The sequence below is a fragment of the Clarias gariepinus genome, chromosome 18 (genome assembly GCF_024256425.1).
Source record: "Clarias gariepinus isolate MV-2021 ecotype Netherlands chromosome 18, CGAR_prim_01v2, whole genome shotgun sequence".
Taxonomy (NCBI): Eukaryota; Metazoa; Chordata; class Actinopteri; order Siluriformes; family Clariidae; genus Clarias; species Clarias gariepinus.
In genome coordinates, this window is record NC_071117.1 from 27,555,001 (window position 1) to 27,577,085 (window position 22,085).

The 22,085-nt window shown below is 37.2% G+C and overlaps 1 protein-coding gene across 1 annotated transcript; it reads left to right on the top strand.

The window, feature by feature from the left end:
- The first annotated feature begins 917 nt into the window (after positions 1-917).
- On the top strand, positions 918-19,710 carry LOC128506163 (ATP-binding cassette sub-family G member 4-like). The gene is made up of 18 exons (XM_053476474.1): positions 918-1,116; positions 4,134-4,273; positions 4,348-4,564; positions 7,010-7,149; positions 7,224-7,440; positions 10,234-10,351; positions 10,592-10,724; positions 10,843-10,893; positions 11,081-11,226; positions 12,147-12,270; positions 12,419-12,533; positions 13,105-13,241; positions 13,333-13,431; positions 13,550-13,718; positions 13,902-14,002; positions 17,166-17,324; positions 17,409-17,527; positions 18,527-19,710. Exons 1-18 carry the CDS (start codon positions 939-941, stop codon positions 18,750-18,752), a joined length of 2,589 nt encoding a protein of 862 aa, XP_053332449.1. The 5' UTR covers positions 918-938; the 3' UTR covers positions 18,753-19,710.
- The last annotated feature ends 2,375 nt before the right edge of the window (positions 19,711-22,085 follow it).

Consider the following 22,085-nt stretch of genomic DNA (forward strand, 5'->3'; position numbering starts at 1 on the left):
ACCAGAGAACTCAAGACTTAGGACACCCTGGATGTGTTGTGAATTTATCTTTAATTTTATTTTTTAAGTAGATGAAAATATTGAATTAAACCAAATCTGCTATTATACATGTAATAAATCATATTAACTATGTGATTAATATATCATTCAAGTAAAGTGTTACCTTTCACACTATGCCTAATTAGCATCATTGGCAAATTGTCCTCTTTTTTTTTTCCAAGAATATGGTGCGTTGAGATTTTTGGAAAGGTATAAGCGTATCTCTCACACCTCCCATGTTTCTTATTTGTATTAATTTTATTCGTGCAACTAATTCAACAGCCTTGAGTTTGGTCTGGTTTATCTAGGTCTTTCCTGATAAAACATAATGAGCGCCTCCTCAGCTCAGTCATACAACAGGACATTTATATTCTTATATGTCTTATGCACAAAAGCACCTCGCTTTCCTTGAGCCCTATATGTCTTGCAGTTCATTCTATGAGTTTTATTTTTATCTTAGCTGCAATTATTGCAAATGAGCTGTGTCAAGGAAAATATGAAATTAGTATATTAGTTAGTGATTATGCAACCAATTAGATGCTAAGTGTAAATGTAAATGTAGAACTCTAAGTACATAAGGATTTATTATGCATCAAAGCTTTCCCTTTCCCTTTTTATTTCTACTTTAGTGCAATATATTTAAAGTCATCACACATTCACCAAAAATAAAATTATAAAAGTCAGGTCAGGTGCGTGGGCCTGAATATAGTGTAAACCTATTTACACCAGATGGATGGCTATTAGTGAAACCAAAAAATAATTGAATAAATAAAAATTTAGGAAGAAAATCTGGAAGTTTGAAACAGTATCTTCCTAACACATTGTCACACACAGGCACTCAGTGTCTCTCTATTTTACAGGTTGCTGGTATGGCTGAAAATTCCTTAGTGTCCATCCCCATGGAGGAGACCAAGAGGTCAGGAGAAGCCCCTCCGGATGCCCCCATGCCGACCCCCCCGGGGAACCCGATCACAGAGGCCCAGAGTTTCTCCCACCTGCCCCAGCACTCTGCTGTAGACCTGAAGTTCACTGAGCTTTCCTACACTATTAATGATGCCCCCTGCTGGAGGAGTAAAGGTAACGAGACTATAGTTCAGTACAGTTGGGACTTTTACCAAGTCAATATTTAAAGATTGCTAAGTGATGTTTTATATTGTTTTTGTTCTTGAGGCAACATTCCTCAATTGTATATTTAACATCTGGATTGAGTTAAATTCTATGAAAGACATAAGATGAGGTAAAATTGTGTAAGTTAATGATTAACATATTAGTTTTTGTGATATTATTGATTATAAAGCTGGGAGAATGAAATTAGCAATTTCTTAAAATCCTTCACATCTCCCTTAAATTTCTATCCTCTTTGCCTAGCATTTTGGTTCAGCCCTCCTCAGACTTGATTTCTTCTTATTAAAGATAAATCAGTGTTTTTATGTTATTTACAACAAAACTATGATTAAACTGCCTATAAGTGACTTGTAAGCTTTCACTGTCAAGTGCTTACATGGGCTGTGGAATCCTGCGCCTGAGAAGAACTGGAGGTTAAACAGTATGTCCTCAAAGTGACGCATCGCAGGGGCAATATTTTCATTTTCTCCTTTACTTTTGAGATCAATACTGATGATGAACACTGATGCATTTCAGTTCTATCTATCTATCTATCTATCTATCTATCTATCTATCTATCTATCTATCTACAGTGTATCATATAGGGCTGAGATCGATTAATCAAAAATTAATTAAAACCAACATTCAGAAACTTTTTTCAATTCTATTAATACCTTTTTCATCATGTTAATAGTTTCCCCACAGTGTGTGTTTATGTACTGACACCTTGAGAAAATACTACCATGTGTCTAGTCACGTGTCATGAAATATTCCAGCATTAATAGTTGAGCATTAAGTACAAACATTGTCAGTTAAAACACACACACACACACACACCACACTTTTAGAAATCCCACCTGTGAAGGCATATATAATATTTAATAATCTTCATGGCATTTATGTATTGAGCTATTAAAAAAAAATCCTTGTTCTGGTATGTTTTCCTGTCAGGGAACCTATTCCCTCTTTAGAAAAAAAAAAAAAAAACTCAGGATTTATTAGATGCCAGTAAACACACATACAATCTCTCTCTCTCTCTCACTCTCACGCACCCCCCCCCCCCCCACACACACACACAACATAATCAAGTCTCAAGTTCTGACTCTTTTTCTTGACTCATGTTCACAAAAGCACAGAAATCAAGAGATTCCTTTTTTAATCGCATTGTACATCATAGAGTAACTGTTTGTGATAAATTTGAAGATAATTTCATTTCAAAGTGCTTATGTTTCATTAGATTTCCTGAGCTATTAGAAATTAAGGAAGTAATTGTACATGTAGTATTATAGAAAGAAAACAGTGTATGATATTCTGGATGAGACAGAATCAATTGATAAGTAGGTACAGTGTAAACTGTACACATAACTGCTCATGTTCCTTCCTTTAACATCCTATTCTAGATGTCATCGACTGCATCAACTGCATGTTATTGTTGTTTTTAACCTTAACCTCCCGTCCTGATTGATTGCCCCCCGCCCAGTGTGTCGTGTATTTTATTTGATTTCTGATTCCTCTCCATTACACTCTTTGACATGCTGTTATCTTGTATTAATAATAATAATAATAATAATAATTATTATTATTTTTATTATTATTATTATTATTATAACAAGTATTATTATTATAATTATAATAATTATATTAACTAATAATTTATCTTTTAGCAGTTTTACAATTAAAACATTTAATTGACCTTTCACTAGCTTGTGTGAAAAAAAAAAAAAAAATGATTAACAAAAACTATTTTACCTTACATGTATATCATAAAAAAAAAATACCAGGCAAGTACAACCTTTTTTGATTTTTATTCAGATGTTGAATCATTTGATCATGTCTATTAACCTATAGTTGAAGGATGAGACAGTGACTTTATTTATTTACAATTTTGGCTCATTACTGGTATTAAAGAGACGGGCGTTTTTAGGGTTTTCAGTTAAGGGGGGCTCAGCCACCATAGATGTTTAATACATAATTAGCTTGTTCAGAATAAGTACTCAAATGAGTCTTCCTGATCTCACACACACACACACACACACACACACACACACACTCACACACACACCTATTCACACACACACACACACACACACATTTACACACACACACACACACACACTGTTTACTGTATAAATCTTTTTCTATGTTCAAGGACAAGGATGGAATAAACTGTGTGGTGCCAATAATGTCAAACATTTATCTGTTAATTCTTTGACAACACTGCTGCTTTTTGTTGGAAACTGGCAGAGATAAAAATGTGAAAAATACTTTCTGATGCAAAGACTTCGAACAATGTTGGGAACACAGTGTTAATGTGCCTGGGAGGCTGCCCATGTTCTGTTCTTACCTGCTGCTCATTTGGAGACCTACTGTACTCCCATGTGACCTGAAAAACCTTCCATCTACAGTTAAATATAAATATTCAAACTTTGATCATCATGTTATCTAGTTTAATTTAGTGTTTTAACTTCATAAATAAGACTGTAGGTTCTACATTCAACTCCTTAAAATTTTGTAGCTACTAGGCTATTTATTCAAATTCATTAATATAGACAAACATTGTTTTAATGTAATTTAACAAAGCATCTTTTTAATATGATTCTTTATTTTGTTTCTATTCATTCAAAATCAAAGTGACAAAAACCCTACTCTAAGGCTAATAAATGTATTTTATGATTTGGGACATTATTTAATACAATACAATATTTATTTAAATAAAGGGGATGATGGGCGACCAGCAATATGTGTGAAGTTTATGGAGATTTTTTAGGAGGGCTGAGTATAAATGTTATGGAGCCTAAAGCCCCCCTATAAATAGCCAAGCGACGCCCATGGTTAGAACAGAACACATCACAGAACAAAGTGATACAGGACATCACCAGATCATACTCTGCTCACCACCGAGTAATCACTGTGTCTGTAGATGTATTAGCAATTCTTAAAATCGTTTAATCGTTTAGTACGCTCTGTGTGTTTTCCATTTTTTTTTCTAGAAGTAATCGAGGTGGCATCAGGAAAGTATGGTTATTTGAATCCTGTACTCTTCGAGGCTGAGCAGGACGGCGTGTGTTCAGAGGGTGTCTCCAGTGACCAGAGTGATGCTACATCATCTTGCCCATCTCAGTATAACAACGTGAGTGACAATACACTCAGTCAGGAACAAACACATTGTCACACACAGGCACTCAGTGTCTCTCTATTTTACAGGTTGCTGATATGGCTGAAAATTCCTTAGTGTCCATCCCCATGGAGGAGACCAAGAGGTCAGGAGAAGCCCCTCCGGATGCCCCCATGCCGACCCCCCCGGAGAACCCGATCACAGAGGCCCAGAGTTTCTCCCACCCGCCCCAGCGCTCGGCTGTAGACCTGAAGTTCACTGAGCTTCCCTACACTAGCAATGATGCCCCCTGCTGGAGGAGTAGAGGTAACGAGACTATAGTTCTGTACAGTTGGGACTTTTACCAAGTCAATATTTAAAGATTGCTCAGTGATGTTTTATATTGTTTTTGTTCTTAAGGGCAACATTCCTCAATTGTATATTTAACATCTGGATTGAGTTAAATTCTATGAAAGACTTAAGATGAGGTAAAATTGTGTAAGTAAATTATTAACATATTAGTTTTTGTGATATTATTGATTATAAAGCTGGGAGAATGAAATTAAATTTTTTAAAATCCTTCACATCTCCCTTAAATTTCTATCCTCTTAGTACATAATGTATAGAAGGAAAACAGCGTATGATATCCTGGATGAGACAGAATCAATTGAGGTACAGTGTATACTGGACATATAACTGCTCACATTTAACATCCCAATCTAGATGTCATCGACTGAATCAACTGCATCGCTGTCTTTGATATTATTGTTGTTTATTGACTTTATTTGTTTACAGTTTGGGCTCATTGCCGGTATTAAAGAGACGGGCGTTTCTGAGATTTTCAGTTAAGGGGGGATCAGCCCCCATAGATGTGTCATAAAGCAGACTCAGGGAACACAGGTGTAGTAAAGATATTTATTAACCAGCGTGTAGAAAAGCAGAACAAACGAACCAGTAGGGATAATCCATGAACTGCAATCAAGCTAAACTCGGAAACGATAATACAAGCGGGGTCGATATCGGGAAACAGGTACGTGAGAACGGCTTGGTAACGACACTGGAGATGAATCACAGGGAGCGTATACTTCGCAAAGACCGGAAGTGTGAGAGTCTCTTTTATTAGTCCGGTAATTGGTTTCAGGTGTTAGTATTCAGGTGAACAGCGGTGTTGGTGTTGGGAGTTGTAGTTCTTTGTAGTTCTGACAAGATGTTTAACACATAATTGGCTTGTTCAGAATCAGTACTCAAATGAGTCTTCCTGATCTCTCTCTCTCTTTCTCTCACACACACACACACTGTTTACTGTATAAACTTTTTCTATGTTCAAGGACAAGGATGGAATAAACTGTGTGGTGCCAATAATGTCAAACATTTATCTGTTAATTATTTGACAACACTGCTGCTTTTTGTTGGAAACTGGCAGAGATAAAAATGTGAAAAATACTTTCTGATGCCAAGACTTCGAACAATGTTGGGAACACAGTGTTAATGTGCCTGAGAGGCTGCCCATGTTCTGTTCTTACCTGCTGCTCATTTGGAGACCTACTGTACTCCCATGTGACCTGAAAAACCTTCCATCTACAGTTAAATATAAATATTCAAACTTTGATCATCATGTAATTAAACTAAGCATCTTTTTAATATCATTCTTTTGTGTATATATTCATTAAAAAAGTAACTTTTTCTAAATCAAAGTGACAAAACCCTACTCTAAGGCTAATAAATGTATTTTATGATCTGGGACATTATTTAATACAGTACAATATTTATTACAAAAAACAGGATTTTTCTCTCTCTGTAAATCTCACAGTTAAAACCAGTTCACTGAATGCTGTCTGTCTCTGTTGTTAATCATTTATGTATATAACTCTATGGTTAAGTTTGGTAGTTAGGTTATGGTAGCCTAGTGACGCCCATGATTAAAGATATGGTTGCATTACTCCTTATAGGCAGGCGTCACAGTGGTTTAGTGATTAGCACTGCCGCCTTGACATGCAGATTAGGCTAAGTGGCGTTCCCAATAGTGTGTGCCCTGTGATACATTGTACACCCTACTTAGTGTGCTTGTTACAGCAGTGTGTATGCAGTTAAAACGAGTGCACTGAATGCTGTCTCTGTTGTTAATCATTTATGTGCGTAACTCCATGGTAGTTAATGCCATATGCACTGTGTAATGCAACAGCATGATTGTTTTATTAAGTACAGTACACTAAAGGTTCATAGAGTCTGATGTATTAAGGGCTTCATTCTCACTAGAGGAAACAGCTGGTGTGATGAGGGTGAACACAGCGAAGATTTAACTGATTAATCCCTCATGACATTTTGTAAACTGTATTTATGAGAAAGGACTGCACTGATGCAGATAGAACAATTTATAGAAAACACACACCTTTCCTTAATCCTCCCTCTGTGATGGCGAATTGAAGACCGCTCTGAAAGACGGGAAGGAGTCAAAGGAGCCGAAGTCTGCCGCCGCTTTCATATCAAATTTAAAGGGGATGATGGGCGACCAGCAATTTGTGTGAAGTTTATGGAGAATTTTTAGGAGGGCTGAGTATAAATGTTATGGAGCCTAAAGCCCCCCTATAAATAGCCAAGCGACGCCCATGGTTAGAACAGAAGAACACGTCACATAGAACAAAGGTGATACAGGACATCACCAGATCATACTCTGCTCACCACCGAGTAATCACTGTGTCTGTAGATGTATTAGCAATTCTTAAAATCGTTTAATCGTTTAGTACGCTCTGTGTGTTTTCCTTTTTTTTCCAGAAGTAATCGAGGTGGCATCAGGAAAGTATGGTTATTTGAATCCTGTACTCTTCGAGGCTGAGCAGGACGGCGTGTGTTTAGAGGGTGTCTCCAGTGACCAGAGTGATGCTACATCATCTTGCCCATCTCAGTATAACAACGTGAGTGACAATACACTCAGTCAGGAACAAACACATTGTCACACACAGGCACTCAGTGTCTCTCTATTTTACAGGTTGCTGATATGGCTGAAAATTCCTTAGTGTCCATCCCCATGGAGGAGACCAAGAGGACAGGAGAAGCCCCTCCGGATGCACCCATGCCGACCCCCCCGGAGAACCCGATCACAGAGGCCCAGAGTTTCTCCCACCTGCCCCAGCGCTCGGCTGTAGACCTGAAGTTCACTGAGCTTTCCTACACTATTAATGATGCCCCCTGCTGGAGGAGTAGAGGTAACGAGACTATAGTTCTGTACAGTTGGGACTTTTACCAAGTCAATATTTAAAGATTGCTCAGTGATGTTTTATATTGTTTTTGTTCTTAAGGGCAACATTCCTCAATTGTATATTTAACATCTGGATTGAGTTAAATTCTATGAAAGACATAAGATGAGGTAAAATTGTGTAAGTAAATTATTAACATATTAGTTTTTGTGATATTATTGATTATAAAGCTGGGAGAATGAAATTAAATTTTTTTAAATCCTTCACATCTCCCTTAAATTTCTATCCTCTTTGCCTAGCATTTTGGTTCAGCCCTCCTCAGACTTGATTTCTTCTTATTAAAGATAAATCAGTGTTTTTATGTTATTTACAACAAAACTATGATTAAACTGCCAATAAGTGACTTGTAAGCTTTCACTGTCAAGTGCTTACACGGCTGTGGAATCCTGCGCCTGAGAAGAACTGGAGGTTAAACAGTATGTCCTCAAAGTGACTCTATCTATCTATCTATCTATCTATCTATCTATCTATCTATCTATCTATCTACAGTGTATCATATAGGGCTGAGATCGATTAATCAAAAATTAATTAAAACCAACATTCAGAAACTTTTTAAAATTCTATAAATACCTTTTTCATCATGTTAATACTTGCCCCACAGTGTGTGTTTATATACTGACACCTTGAAAAAATACTACCATGTGTCTAGTCACGTGTCATAAAATATTCCAGCATTAATAGGCCTAGTTGAGCATTAAGTACAGTTAAAACACACACACACACACACACACACACACACACACACACACACACACACATCAACAGTTCTGACTCTTTTTCTTGTCTCATGTTCACAAAAGCACAGAAATCAAGAGATTCCTTTTTTAATCGCATTGTACATCATAGAGTAACTGTTTGTGATAAAGTTGAAGATAATTTTATTTCAAAGTGCTTATGTTTCATCAGATTTCCGGAGCTATTAGAAATTAAGGAAGTAATTGTAGTACATAATGTAGTATTATAGAAGGAAAACAGCGTATGATATCCTGGATGAGACAGAATCAACTGATAAGTAGGTACAGTGTAAACTCTACATATAACTGCTCACATTTAACATCCCAATCTGGATGTCACCGACTGAATCAACTGCATCGCTGTCTTTGATATTATTGTTGTTTTTAACCTTAACCTCTCCTTCTGATTGATTGATTGACCCCCCCCCCGTGTGTGTCGTGTATTTTATTTGCTTTCTGATTCCTCTCCATTACACTCTTTGACATGCTGTTATCTTTCTAAATAGTGCAATCATGATAAAAAATAATAATAATAATAATTATATGTACTAATAATTTATTTTTAAGCAGTTTTACAATAAAAACATCTATTTGACCTTTCACTAGCTTGTGTGAAGTGGAAAAAAACAAAAAACAAAAATGATTAACAAAAACTATTTTGCCTTAAATGTGGTACAGTATATCATGAATAAATACCAACCTCTTTTGCCTTTTAATTTTTAATTAGATGTTGAATCATTCAACCCCTTAAAATGTCATATTTTTTTTAATTCATTAATATAGACAAACATTGTTTTAATGTAATTAAACTAAGCATCTTTTTAATATCATTCTTTTGTGTATATATTCATTAAAAAAGTAACTTTTTCTAAATCAAAGTGACAAAAACCTACTCTAAGGCTAATAAATGTATTTTATGATCTGGGACATTATTTAATACAGTACAATATTTATTACAAAAAACAGGATTTTTCTCTCTCTGTAAATCTCACAGTTAAAACCAGTTCACTGAATGCTGTCTGTCTCTGTTGTTAATCATTTATGTATATAACTCTATGGTTAAGTTTGGTAGTTAGGTTATGGTAGCCTAGTGACGCCCATGATTAAAGATATGGTTGCATTACTCCTTATAGGCAGGCGTCACAGTGGTTTAGTGATTAGCACTGCCGCCTTGACATGCAGATTAGGCTCTAACTGGCGTTCCCCATAGTGTGTGCCCTGTGATACATTGTACACCCTATAGCATGATTGTTTCCATTTATGCTATTTGGGATTTAACCCAGGAACCCAGCAGTTAGCTGATTTTCTAAAGTCGATTAAGTGGACATATAAAGTAAATCTCATAAGACTGTCCACAACCTCTATGGTTTATTCTTCTCAGATTCTGTCTTCATTATACCATTAAGAATTTAAAACTACTTTCCCGTCTGTTAGTCACAGCATGATATCCGTGGCGCTCAGGCTTTGCCCTCATGCTTACACGTGCATCAGAGAAATCTATTTTACCAAGAGGTTTATGGCTTTCACTCCAAATAAACTGGGTAGTGTATAATTGTTGATGTTGTCTGCAAAAGGATTTATTTAAACATTTCTCAGGACTTTAAATCTTTTGGATTTTGAAACCTTGAGGAACATACAGAGCAGAGGATGACTTTCTGGTTACTGTCAACACAACAAGCTGCATTTTTATGTCTTATTAACTTCAGGAGTAAAAGAAAAGGAATTGTGCAGGTGGGGGATTGTGTAACTGTTCAAATGTAAGTGAAAACAGGAATTAAATTGTTTCACAGACATTCCATGTTTAGTATTTTGATCTAAAGATGTCTGAAACCTTGCCTGCAACTTGTGATTCCCTCACACCGAGAGTGTGAAGGCTTTTCACAGGCCACATATTTATAATCAGAATCTTCCATGTAAATACTGTTTATTCTAACAGAACATTAAAAATATATTGCTGTAGGATAAGGAGTGGATAAGCAGAAAGATCTAACGTGTCTCAAATGTGCAGGATCCAAGGAGCTCCTGAAGTGTTTGTTGGGGAAGTTTAGCAGTGGGGAGCTCATCGGGATTATGGGGCCTTCGGGGTCCGGCAAGTCCACCCTTATGAATGTTCTTGCTGGGTACAGGTGAGTGAGAGTTTATTGGGTACAATAAAACCAGTGCTCTGATTATTTGTTTGTTTAAATATTACATCATCCATCCTATTTAACTGTATTTTGTATTTAATCTTATTTTACTTTTATTTTATAATTTTTATTTTGTATAAATTTTTCTTTTCATATTTTTTATTTACATTTTTTAAACTTTATTCCATAGTGTAAAGTTTATTCCTTATTAAAGTCTCTCTCTCTCTCTCTCTCTTTTAGAGAGACTGGCATGGAGGGTCAGATCCTGGTAAACGGGCAACCGCGTGAGCTCCGCACCTTCAGGAAGATGTCCTGTTACATAATGCAGGATAACATGCTGCTACCAGACCTCACCGCACTGGAGGCCATGATGGTAAGGTTTCCAGGCCGATTAAACTTTTATTTATCAAACACTTTCACAAACCACATTCTGTCTCCTCTGTTCCACTGATCACATTCCTCTCAGTGATGATGTGCACCCTGTCTTGCAGGTTTCAGCCAACCTTAAGCTAAAGGAGACCATGGAAGTGAAGAAGAAACTGGTGAGTGAAACAGAAATGGTTTTAGCTTACACCACCTAATCTCATTTCTGTGATGGTGCCAAAAAGATGCTCATGATAAATTATCTTAATAACAATAACAAACTATTAGTATAAACTATTTAAACCTTTTGATAAACGTATACATAAAATTCACACACTTATAACATTGCATCTGAACTTGTCGCAGGTGAATGAGATCCTCACCGCTCTAGGCCTGCAGGAGAGTGCACACACTCGTACACAAGCTCTCTCCGGGGGTCAACGTAAACGATTGGCTATTGCACTGGAGCTGGTCAACAACCCACCTGTCATGTTTTTAGATGAGCCTACCAGGTTCCGTACCACCTTTATGTGTATATGTTTATTTTCATTCACTGGCTGCTTTTTACGTAGGAACACCTGTATAGATGCTTCATCATGCAATGATCCGATTAGCCAGTCATGTTCTGGTGAAATCATAGACCGTATAAAAGAACTGAAAAAAACGCTCCATGACATCACTTATAAGATTTGTCATCTTGGCAGGAATTGACGCCGTCTAAATCCTGGTTAATCCATAAATGGGCATTCGGACAGAGCAAACAGCTCCTGACTGTTGGTTGGAACACCCCTTACTGTACCTACCTCAGTTACAAACCGGCCCTCAGACAGAAACAACACTTCCATGCCAGCACCAACACTTTGCTGGGTCTAGAACAAAGAGACGCTTACGGCAGGGGATGGGAGGTGGGATTATCATAATAAGATGGAAAAGATTTACTCTTTAAAAAGGTTACTTAATTGCTTTCTAGTAATGACAAAGCTAGGAGAATTGCTCCCAAAGCTATTGTAAACTTTATCACTTTTTTTATCGCTAGCACTTTTTTTTATGGTAATGACATGACTTTCTAGCCCATGGAAAAAGAAAGCCAGTTCTGGATCCACGCTGGATCTTTGCTATTGAACTGGCTCTGAACTAGCACTAGCACGAGACACGAATTAACACCTTATTGTTGGAAAAGGGGTTTGATTCACTTTTGGAGGCAGCTACCAGTGGACATTGGAGAAACTGCACACTTTGGCACTTCCCACACTTTGGGGCAGAACCAGAGGTTGCCGTATTTGGTGAAATACGTTCAGGTTACGGGCAGGTGTTCCTATTAAAGTGGACAGTAAAGGTAAATAAATAGTATTGTTATTGCACGTGTGTCTATGTTTATCTGTACTGTATCTGTATGTGTGTGTGTGTTTGTGTGTGTGTGTGTGTGTCCCAGTGGTCTAGACAGTGCATCCTGTTACCAGGTGGTTTCACTATTGAAGTCTCTTGCTCTGGGTGGAAGAACCATCATTTGTACTATCCACCAGCCCAGTGCTAAAGATTTTAAGATGTTTGACAAGGTACGAGACAGGATTTAAAATGTAAAAACTAACATAATAAATAAGGTCACACCTCTGCTGTGTTATTTTTCTTATCATTATGTGTTAGTTTTAGGTAATTGTTTAATTTGAAACCCACTTCCTTTATTGTCTGTGCTCTGTGTTACAGCTGTATATTCTGAGTCAGGGGCAGTGCATATATAAGGGTACCGTTCCATATCTCATCCCCTATCTGAATAACTTTGGTCTCCACAGCCTCAACAACGACAATCCTGCAAACTTCAGTATGTATGATGTGCGCATGTGTTATTTAAACTGTGGTTGTAAAAACGTATAAAGTCAGACACATAATTGATCATTGTTCATTTATTCCTTTTAACTAAGAAAATATATAGGCCTACTTGTTCATTTATTAATTTTTTTGCATTTTTGGTATACTGTAACCTCTATAGTCCCTAAAACAGAAAGAGTAGTTTCTTTTCCTACACATTATTGATGTATACTGAAAGACTGGGAGGAGCCGAAGGAGCCGAAGTCTGCCGTCGCTTTCATATCAAATTTAAAGGGGATGATGGGCGACCAGCAATGTGTGAAGTTTATGGAGATTTTTTAGGAGGGCTGAGTATAAATGTTATGGAGCCTAAAGCCCCCCTATAAATAGCCAAGTGCCGCCCATGGTTAGAACAGAAGAACACATCACATAGAACAAAGGTGATACAGGACATCACCAGATCATACTCTGCTCACCACCGAGTAATCACTGTGTCTGTAGATGTAGTAGCAATTCTCAAAATCGTTTAATCATCCACATACGTTCTGTGTGTTTTCCATTTTTTGTTTTTGTTTTCCCACAAGTAATCGAGGTGGCATCAGGAGAGTATGGTGATTGGAATCCTGTGCTCTTCGAGGCAGAGCAGCGTGGCATGTGTTCAGAGGGTGTCTCCAGTGACCAGAGTGATGCTACATCATCTTGCCCATCTCAGTATAACAACGTGAGTGACAATACACTCAGTCGGGAACAAACAATGTCAGTCTATCTGCTCCAGCTATCAACCTCACACATGTTCTGCTGTGTTTGCACAGGATTCAGGACACATTGAACAACACACCTTTGCCACCAGCGTGGTCACACAGTTTAATATTCTTTTCAAAAGAACCTTCATCACTACATACAGAGACCAGGTAAGATTTCTTAAAATTTAATACATTTTACATGTTGAATATTCTGACTAAATGTTTTATAGTGTGTTGATTGTCACACACACACACCGTATTTGAGGATTTGTAATTGTGTGTCCAGGTGTTGACCCACGTGAGGTTGATATCACACTTGGTAGTCGCACTTCTGATCGGCCTGCTGTACCTGGAGATCGGTAACGATGCCAACGAAGTCATTACCAACACTGGATTCCTTTTCTTATCCATGCTTTCCCTCGTGATTGGCGCATTAATGCCCACCGTCCTCACATGTAAGGACTTTTGTTATTGTATGCACTGTGTGCGTGTTTCTGATCACCACTGATGAAGAGCAATAATGTTAAAAATCTGACTGAAGTTCAATATTTATAAAGATCAGAGCGGTAATAAATGATGATACGGGGTTATACTGTGAAAATTCTGATCAATTGGGTACTTCTTTGCTACTTTCCCAGTTCCTCTGGAGTTGCCAGTGATTATGAGGGAGCATCGGAACTACTGGTACAGTTTGAAAGCTTGCTACCTAGCTAAGATCATGGCTGATGTTCCTCTCCAGGTATGCTGGTTATATTATTTATTCCAGAAATGGTACATACTATATTACCATACGAAATATGAAATGTTGTTTCCAGACCTAATGACACTCATTTCAAGATGTTATCCTTGTAGTTAAAAAAAATTACAAGTTTTGGATTGAACTCTGGTTCTATGAATACTGATTAACAGTGATTTAAATGACTGCATATCTTCTTGTACATTACCACACAATTGTACACTCACACTACTGGGAGGGGTGATATTGATGTTTCACAACATCTAGAAATGTCAAAAACTCTCTTAAGGAGGTAGGTGCGTTACTATCAAAGTCTGCAGTCAAGTGACGGCTTCAAGGCCAATTTAGACATTGCCAGATTTTTCGGAATGATGAAACCAAAATTAACTTGCACCAGGTTAAAGGGAAAAGAAAAGTATGGAAAAAGAAAGAAACAGCTTATGAGCCAAAGCATCACATAACAAAGCATGGTGGAGGCCGTATCATAGCATTAGTGTGTATGGTGTATGGTTGCCAGTGGAACCAGGTCACTGTTGTTTATTGATGACCTGACTGCTGATAAAAGTAACAGAAAGAATTGCGTGAAGGGGCTATATATATATATATATATATATATATATATATATATATATATATATATATATATGCATATAAGAGAAGTATGTTAGAGTGGTGCAGGACATGTAGGAGAGCTGTAAGACAGTGGTGAGATCTGCTGTAGGTGTGACAGAAGAGTTCAAGGTGGAGGTGGGTCTGCATCAAGGATCGGCTCTAAGCCCGTTTTTGTTTGCTTTGGTGATGAACAGGATGACAGATGAGGTTACACAGGAGTCTCCATGGACTATGATGTTTGCAGATGACATTGTGCTTTGTAGCGAGAGCAGGGAACATGTGGAGGAAAATTTGAAGAGGTGGAGGTATGCTCTGGAAAGCAGAGAAATGAAGGTTAGTCGCAGCAAGAATACAAGTGTGTGAATGAGAGGGACCCAAGAGGAACGGTGAGGATACAAGGAGCAGAGGTAAAGAAGGTGCAGGACTTTCTACTTAAGGGTCAACAGTCCAGAGCAATGGAGAGTGTGGAGAGAAGATGAAGAGGTGGGTACAGGCAGGTTGGAATGGGTGGAGAAAAGTGCCAGGTGTGTTGTGCGATAAAAGAGTATCAGCGAGAATGAAAGGAAAGGTGTACAGGACAGTGGTGAGACCAGCAATGCTCTACGGCTTAAAGACAGTGGTGCTGAAGAAAAGACAGGAGGCAGAGTTGGAGGTAGCAGAGCTGAAGATGTTGAGGTTCTCCTTGGAAGTGACAAGGATGGATAGGATCAAGAATGAGTTCATCAGAGGGACATGTTACAGTAGATGTTTTGGAGATAAAGTCATTAAGGCCAGATTGAGGTGGTTTGGACATGTTCAGAGGAGAGATGGTGAATATATCGGTAGAAGGATGCTGAGGTTGGAACTGTCAGGCAGGAGGTCTAGAGGAAGACCAAAGAGGAGATTTATGGATGCAGTGAGAGAGGACATGAAGGTAGTTATTGACAATAAAGATCGGACACTAGAAAATAAACAATTACACGCAAAGAAATGAATCATTAATACAAGTAAATTGAAATAACATCAGAGAAAAAGTGCAACCATAGTACAACAATAATGGTTTAACGTCGGCATGTTAATTGCAGAAACATTCGGTATTATATATGTAATTTCATTTATTCCTATGTGTATGCTGATGTTTCTGTATTTTTGTTAAAAATTTGTATTTTATCAGGCAGTACTAGTCTGGCATTTCTAGTTTCCAGTGTATTTTTGATCCTTCAGGTGCTGAACAGAAGGGAAGATCAATATCATTCTACGCTTTTTGTTGGTGTGCGGCATTTTGCGATGATCCCTAAATCACTCGTTGCGCTGTAGAGAATAATGGTGTTTATGCTTTTAAACATGTATAATTTAAGGCAGATGGAGCTTAAAGACAATGTAAAGAGGAAATATATGTGGATTTTATTTGCAGGTTTATTTACGCAGCTATTGAATTCGAAGATGCAAATATCAAACTTACTTTACCGCCGTCACAAACAGGTGTTATGCGCTATAATGCCCCCCTGCCACAGATTTCCCCCTACATAATATCTATCAAATATTATATTATGACATACATTTAAAGGTTTATTATTATCGAATATATTATTGCTATTATAATTAACCCTAGACACGTGACACTCGTCGAGACGATTAATACAAATCCCCCAAAATGATTATATTATGGCACATTTATTTTGCAGGGGTTTGTCAATGTACAAATAAATTATTTATCACAAATTACACTAAATAAATATTGTTTGTGGTGAAAAATTACAGGAAACGATTTTTATTATAAAATAAGCAATATAAAAATATACATGCATTTTAGACCATAACACAGTAGCGTACTGTATGTAGTGAGCATAATAACATCAATGGATACATTTGTTAAATGGACCACAAAACAGCAGGTGATTCAGCATCATCAGCCTAATCAACCACAAAGCCAGCCGAAAGGAAAACATGATGAAGCCTATGTTGCGCTTGGATTCATGGTGGGGATGGTGGGGCAGAGGAGAGACCCGTGTGTGTTTTGTGTCTTAAACCGCTGGCAGCAGACAGCACGAGACCCAACAAAGTAGGAAGACACTTAAAGAAAACACACCCCAGTCACGTTAATGAGCCACTCGACTTCTTTAAAAGAAAGCGCTAGATAAGTGACAAACTAAGCCTGTTATAACAATTGCACGTGTATTTTATTTGTTTTGAACTTGGTGTTATTTGATCTTATTGGTTTAGAGATTGATTTTTCAATAAATAGTACACTTGGCCGTTTCCGTTATCATTTTGTTGTCAGGTGGGGCTTAAAAATTCGCTTTTTTAAGTGGGGAATGACAGAAAATGTTTGAGAACCACTGACATAGAGGGACAGGTGAAGAAAAAAATCTTGTTACTTATTATTATTATTATTTTTATTTTTTTTTTTTTACAATTTTGCATCTGCATCTTGTAAGCAGTGGGTGTCACTAGGAACAAATCTTTATTTATTGTGAAAATAGTCACAAAATATCTAACCAAGATCTTAAAATTCTTACCAGATTTGTCTCTTTCTCTTTTTCCTACACACACACACACACACACACACACACAGATCATATGTCCCACCTTGTACTGTACTATAGTGTACTGGATGACAGGGCAGCCTGGTGAAATGGCGAGATTTGTGCTTTTCGTGCTTCTGTCTATTTGCATTGCCCTGGTCGCTCAGTCTCTGGGCCTCCTTGTTGGAACTGCGTCTAACTCCCTGCAGGTATATAAATAAATCATAGATACACATCCGTTAGAAGCATGTTCTTTCTTTAGGATTTTCTGAGATCACTAATTTTCATTGCAGGTGGCCACATATATAGGACCTGTGACATGCATTCCAGTCTTCCTGTTCTCTGGCTTCTTTGTCAAATGTGACACCATGTCAGCATGCCTACGTTGGATCTCTTATGTCACCTTTGGCAGGTCAGTGGCAGGTTTCTTCATCATATTACAGTATCTCATGTTGTAGCAGGGCTAATCTGAACAATCCAATATCTTGAGCTAGTGACCTGGTAGGCTACAGAGTGTGTGTACGTATGTCTAGACACAATGCTTTAAAATAGACCTCTGGATAAGGTTGATGCCATGCCATTACAGCAATGGCTCAAAAATCTAACAAATGAAATGGCTTGTTCAATGCATTGATACGGAAAAATGCCACACTTTTGTCACATTTATACTACACAGCATTGATGAGTGTACATTTTTAAGTAAAAAGTATAATGTCCTGGATACTTTAGTAATCCTGAGCAGATGATCATTTTTGTTTTCAGATATACACCAATGAACCGTAACATTAAAATGGTAAAATGCAAAAGTGGCAGATCCTCTGGTTGCTGTAGATTGTGGGGTGGGGGCTCCATGGATCAAACTTATTTGTCCAGCACATCCCATGTCGCAAATCCCATGTCGTCACTGTCAGACGTCAGTGCTAACCACTACGCTACCATACCGACTTTACATTTCCATATACAATTTATATTAATTTGATAATATTTAAATTTACATTTAGTATTTATTTTAAATAAAATAAATGCAAAATCAATACCATGTGTCAAATCAGAAATAAAACATACATTGCCATAGTGCTATAGGGAAATAATTATCGACAGGGCTTTGAGATGTGGCCCAGTACAAAGCAAAGTGCCATTACAACCCAAAATGTATCTTTTCTTTCTTGACAAAGAAAATTTATTATTATTTTTTTTTTTTACACCACATTCAATTACTAACCTTAACATGACATGGTGTCTCTGTTTCAAGTTACACTTATTGTTGTGAAACAGCCTTAACACTGTTAACACTGGGCACATCTGAGAAAATTGATAAATGAGCATTTCCTCACCAAACACTAAGCTCTGACTAATCAGAATCAAGAATTATGATAATACTATGATATAATGGTGTTTAACTCGTTCACAGGTATGGCTTTGAGGGTATGATCCAAACCATTTATGGAATGAACCGGACAACCTTGGAATGCCCCAGCTTTAACTGTCCATTCCAGAACCCTGAGGCGGTGTTGCAACTGCTGCACGTTAAGGACGGAGAGCTTTATGTGGACTTCATAGCACTAGGGGTTTCCTTCCTCATTCTTCGGCTGGCCACTTATGTAGTGCTGCGCTACAAAATCAGATTTGATCGTTAGGGCTGGACGACATCAACTATTACATTTGTTTTATTGTTGGTACAAACACACCCATACATACACACTAACATTATGTTTTGGATAATTTTTATGTTATGGAGGCGGATCTGCACAGTGTCCACCAAACGGGTAATAACTGTCGATGCAAAATTATTTTTTAAATTTACTTTTTTTTTCTTGTTGATATTCCTCATAACTTTTTTGTTGTTGTTTTTGTTTCACCCTTTATGTTTCTTTCAATTAGATAATCAGGTATGACATAAAAGGGTCAATAGTGTCAACGGAAAACTAAGTGTTTTTTTAATGATTATTTAAGATACCAAATTTCTTTTATTAAAAACCAAATAAACAATGACCAAACACTTATTATAAATAAGAAGCATGAATGTTAGTGAATTAATTTGAAGCTACAGAGCAGCAGCTGTCCCAACTGACAATCTTCCACTTGCCCTTTATATTATTTGTATGACTTTGTGAAGTCATGGATGCTATGCCTGTTCCATGTATTGCATATGGTTGACTCATGAACCAAGATGTTATTCAGCTCTAATGAATCCTTTAAGACTTTATCTGTTACACTAGGGTTCTTTTTACTTTATGTTGTGCCTTTTTCATGTTATTTTTGGCTGGGTGGCCACGGCTATGGCGATTAGCCACAGTACCAAATTATTTCCATTTATAGACAATTTATTTAGCTGTAGACTAATGAATATCTAAACTTTTGGAGATTACTCTGTAACCCTTTTCAGCTACATGAGAATCTACAACACTTGATCATAACCTTCTGATATCTCGTCTATGAGGCCTCAGCTGATGCTGCATGTAAACAGCACACTGACATTGTTTGAACGTTCTCTAATCCACACCTAGAAGCCTAGTGTTCCATTTACTTTTTTCACCATAACTTTGTAGGTTAGATGTGTGTGTTCAATAAAGACACAAATCATCATTATTAATTTATCAGCTTAGAAATATTGTTTGTTTTCATTTGCGACTTTGTTGAAGATCACATTTCTGGACCAATTTATACAGAAATAGTTTATCCACTTTTTCTTACCACTGTATACACATGGCAAACGTAGATATGCAATGCCAATCATTTTATTGGAGATTAATTTGTATTCAGTTTCATTTTATTTGACGATGATGTGACTGTGTTGACTGAGTGTGGGAAGGTCTGAATGAATATGATGCTTTAGAAATGAGATCGATCTTTAATCAGATATAAGAGCAATCTGGTGTATGTAAAATCGGTATTCATTATTGTAAGGGTGCCAGTCAACTAACAGCTTTTTATTGTTTCTTTGCTTTAGCATTAATAGGCAGGGTTGAAGAGCCAGAAATGGTCCCTTGTTGGAAATGTAGTACCAGATTAAAGAATAAAAGTGTTTAATGTCTCTGTAGAGATTCTAATAGCAATAGTATTGTTCTGTGCCAAGTGCATGTTATATCTTCTTCTCCAGTGTACTGTGAGCACAGAAATGATTTCTTACACTTGTTTCCCTGTTCTTTTTTTTTTTTTTTTTTGATATGCTTGTCTGATTAGAAATGCAAGTTATATATACTGGACTCTATTCAAATCACTATAATAAAATTTGTTTTTATAATGTTTCCACCAGTTTTCTGTGTACACCAGTGGTTTTCAAAGTGTGTGGCGCCCACTAGTGGGGAATACAGACATGACAGGTGGGGCGCAATGAACGGGAGGGAATTAGTGGACAATAATAGGAAAGTACCTATTCCAATTCATGCTTTTCTTTATTGACAATAAAGATCGGACACTCAAACCTAAACAATCACACGCAAAGAAATTGGATCATTAATACAAGTTAATTTAAAATAACATCAGAGAAAAAGTGGAACCACAGTGCAACAATAACGGTTTAACGTCACCATGTTAATTCCAGAGGAACAATATATAAGGAAACATTCAGTATTATATATGTAATTTCATTTATTCCTATGTGTATGCTGATGTTTCTGTATTTTTGTTAAAAATTAATATTTTATCAGGCAGTACTAGTCTGGCATTTCTAGTTTTTATTGTGGCAACAAAGTTGCTTTTTGATCCTTCAGGCGCTGAACAGAACGGAAGATCAATATCGTTCTACGCTTTTTGTTGGTGTGCAGCATTTTGCGATGATCCCTTAATCATTCGTTGCGCCGTAGAGAATAATGGTGTTTATGCTTTTAAACATGTATAATTTAAGGCATGGGCGTCGCTTGGGTATTTTTAGGGGGGGCTTTAGGCTCCCTAACATTTATACTCAGCCCTCCTAAAAATTCTCCATAAACTTCACACACATTGCTGGTCGCCCATCATCCCCTTTAAATTTTATATGAAAGCGGCGGCAGACTTCGGCTCCTTTGACTCCTCTCCGTCTTTTAGCGCGGTCTTCAATTCACCATCACAGAGGGAGGATTAAGGCAAGGTGTGTGTTTTTCGATAAATTTGTATGTGTGCATCAGTGCAGTCCTTTCTCATAAATACAGTTTACAAAATGTCATGAGGGATTAATCAGTTAAATCTTCGCTGTGTTCACCCTCATCACACCAGCTGTTTCCTCTAGTGAGAATGAAGCCCTTAATACATCAGACTCTATGAACCTTTAGTGTACTGTACTTAATAAAAGAATCATGCTGTTGCATTACACAGTGCATATGGCATTAACTACCATGGAGTTACGCACATAAATGATAAAAAATAGAGACAGACAGCATTCAGTGAACTCGTTTTAACTGCATAGCAGTGAGATTTACAGAGAGAGAAAAATCCTTTTTTTTTGTAATAAATATTGTATTGTATTAAATATTTCAAATCATAAAATACATTTATTAGTCTTAGAGTAGAGTAGTGTATACAAGGTCTGTATACACATGTTCACTCACCTAAGTCACATATGACTGAAAAATTATCACTATATGTAAGATTTATTACTGTTACTGTGTTAAGGTTACACTTAAACTTTCAGGCTGGTCTGAGGTAAGATAATTTAGCTGACAATAGCTGCTATAGTTAGCCACAGAACCCCAGCTGTGTGTGAGGGAAACGGATAAGATGTCTGAGCTTTAAAGCTTTCTCTGTAGAATGTTTGCAGGGTGACGAAACTGTAACTGTAGTATTAGCATGACGCAGGCATTTAGTTAGGTTGCTAGCGTTAGCAACTACATTAACATTAGAACTTTATTAATGCCACTGCTTGAGAAAATAAAATGCTGGGGTGTTACAAAACACTGACCCTCTCACAAATATACACATCTGCTAACCCTCCCGTTTTTCACTAGCTAGTAATTTACTCCGCGGTCAAATTTCTCTCGCGTTTCTCCCGAGTT

What these genes read in the sequence shown, in the direction of transcription:
- LOC128506163 (XM_053476474.1), top strand. Translation starts at nt 939, where the DNA reads ATGGAGGAGACCAAGAGGTCAGGAGAAGCCCCTCCGGATGCCCCCATG. An exon ending in TGGAAGTGAAGAAGAAACTG is followed by an intron (nt 10,894 to 11,080) that starts GTGAGTGAAACA and finishes AACTTGTCGCAG; the next exon opens with GTGAATGAGATCCTCACCGC. An exon ending in TGGCTGATGTTCCTCTCCAG is followed by an intron (nt 14,003 to 17,165) that starts GTATGCTGGTTA and finishes ACACACACACAG; the next exon opens with ATCATATGTCCCACCTTGTA.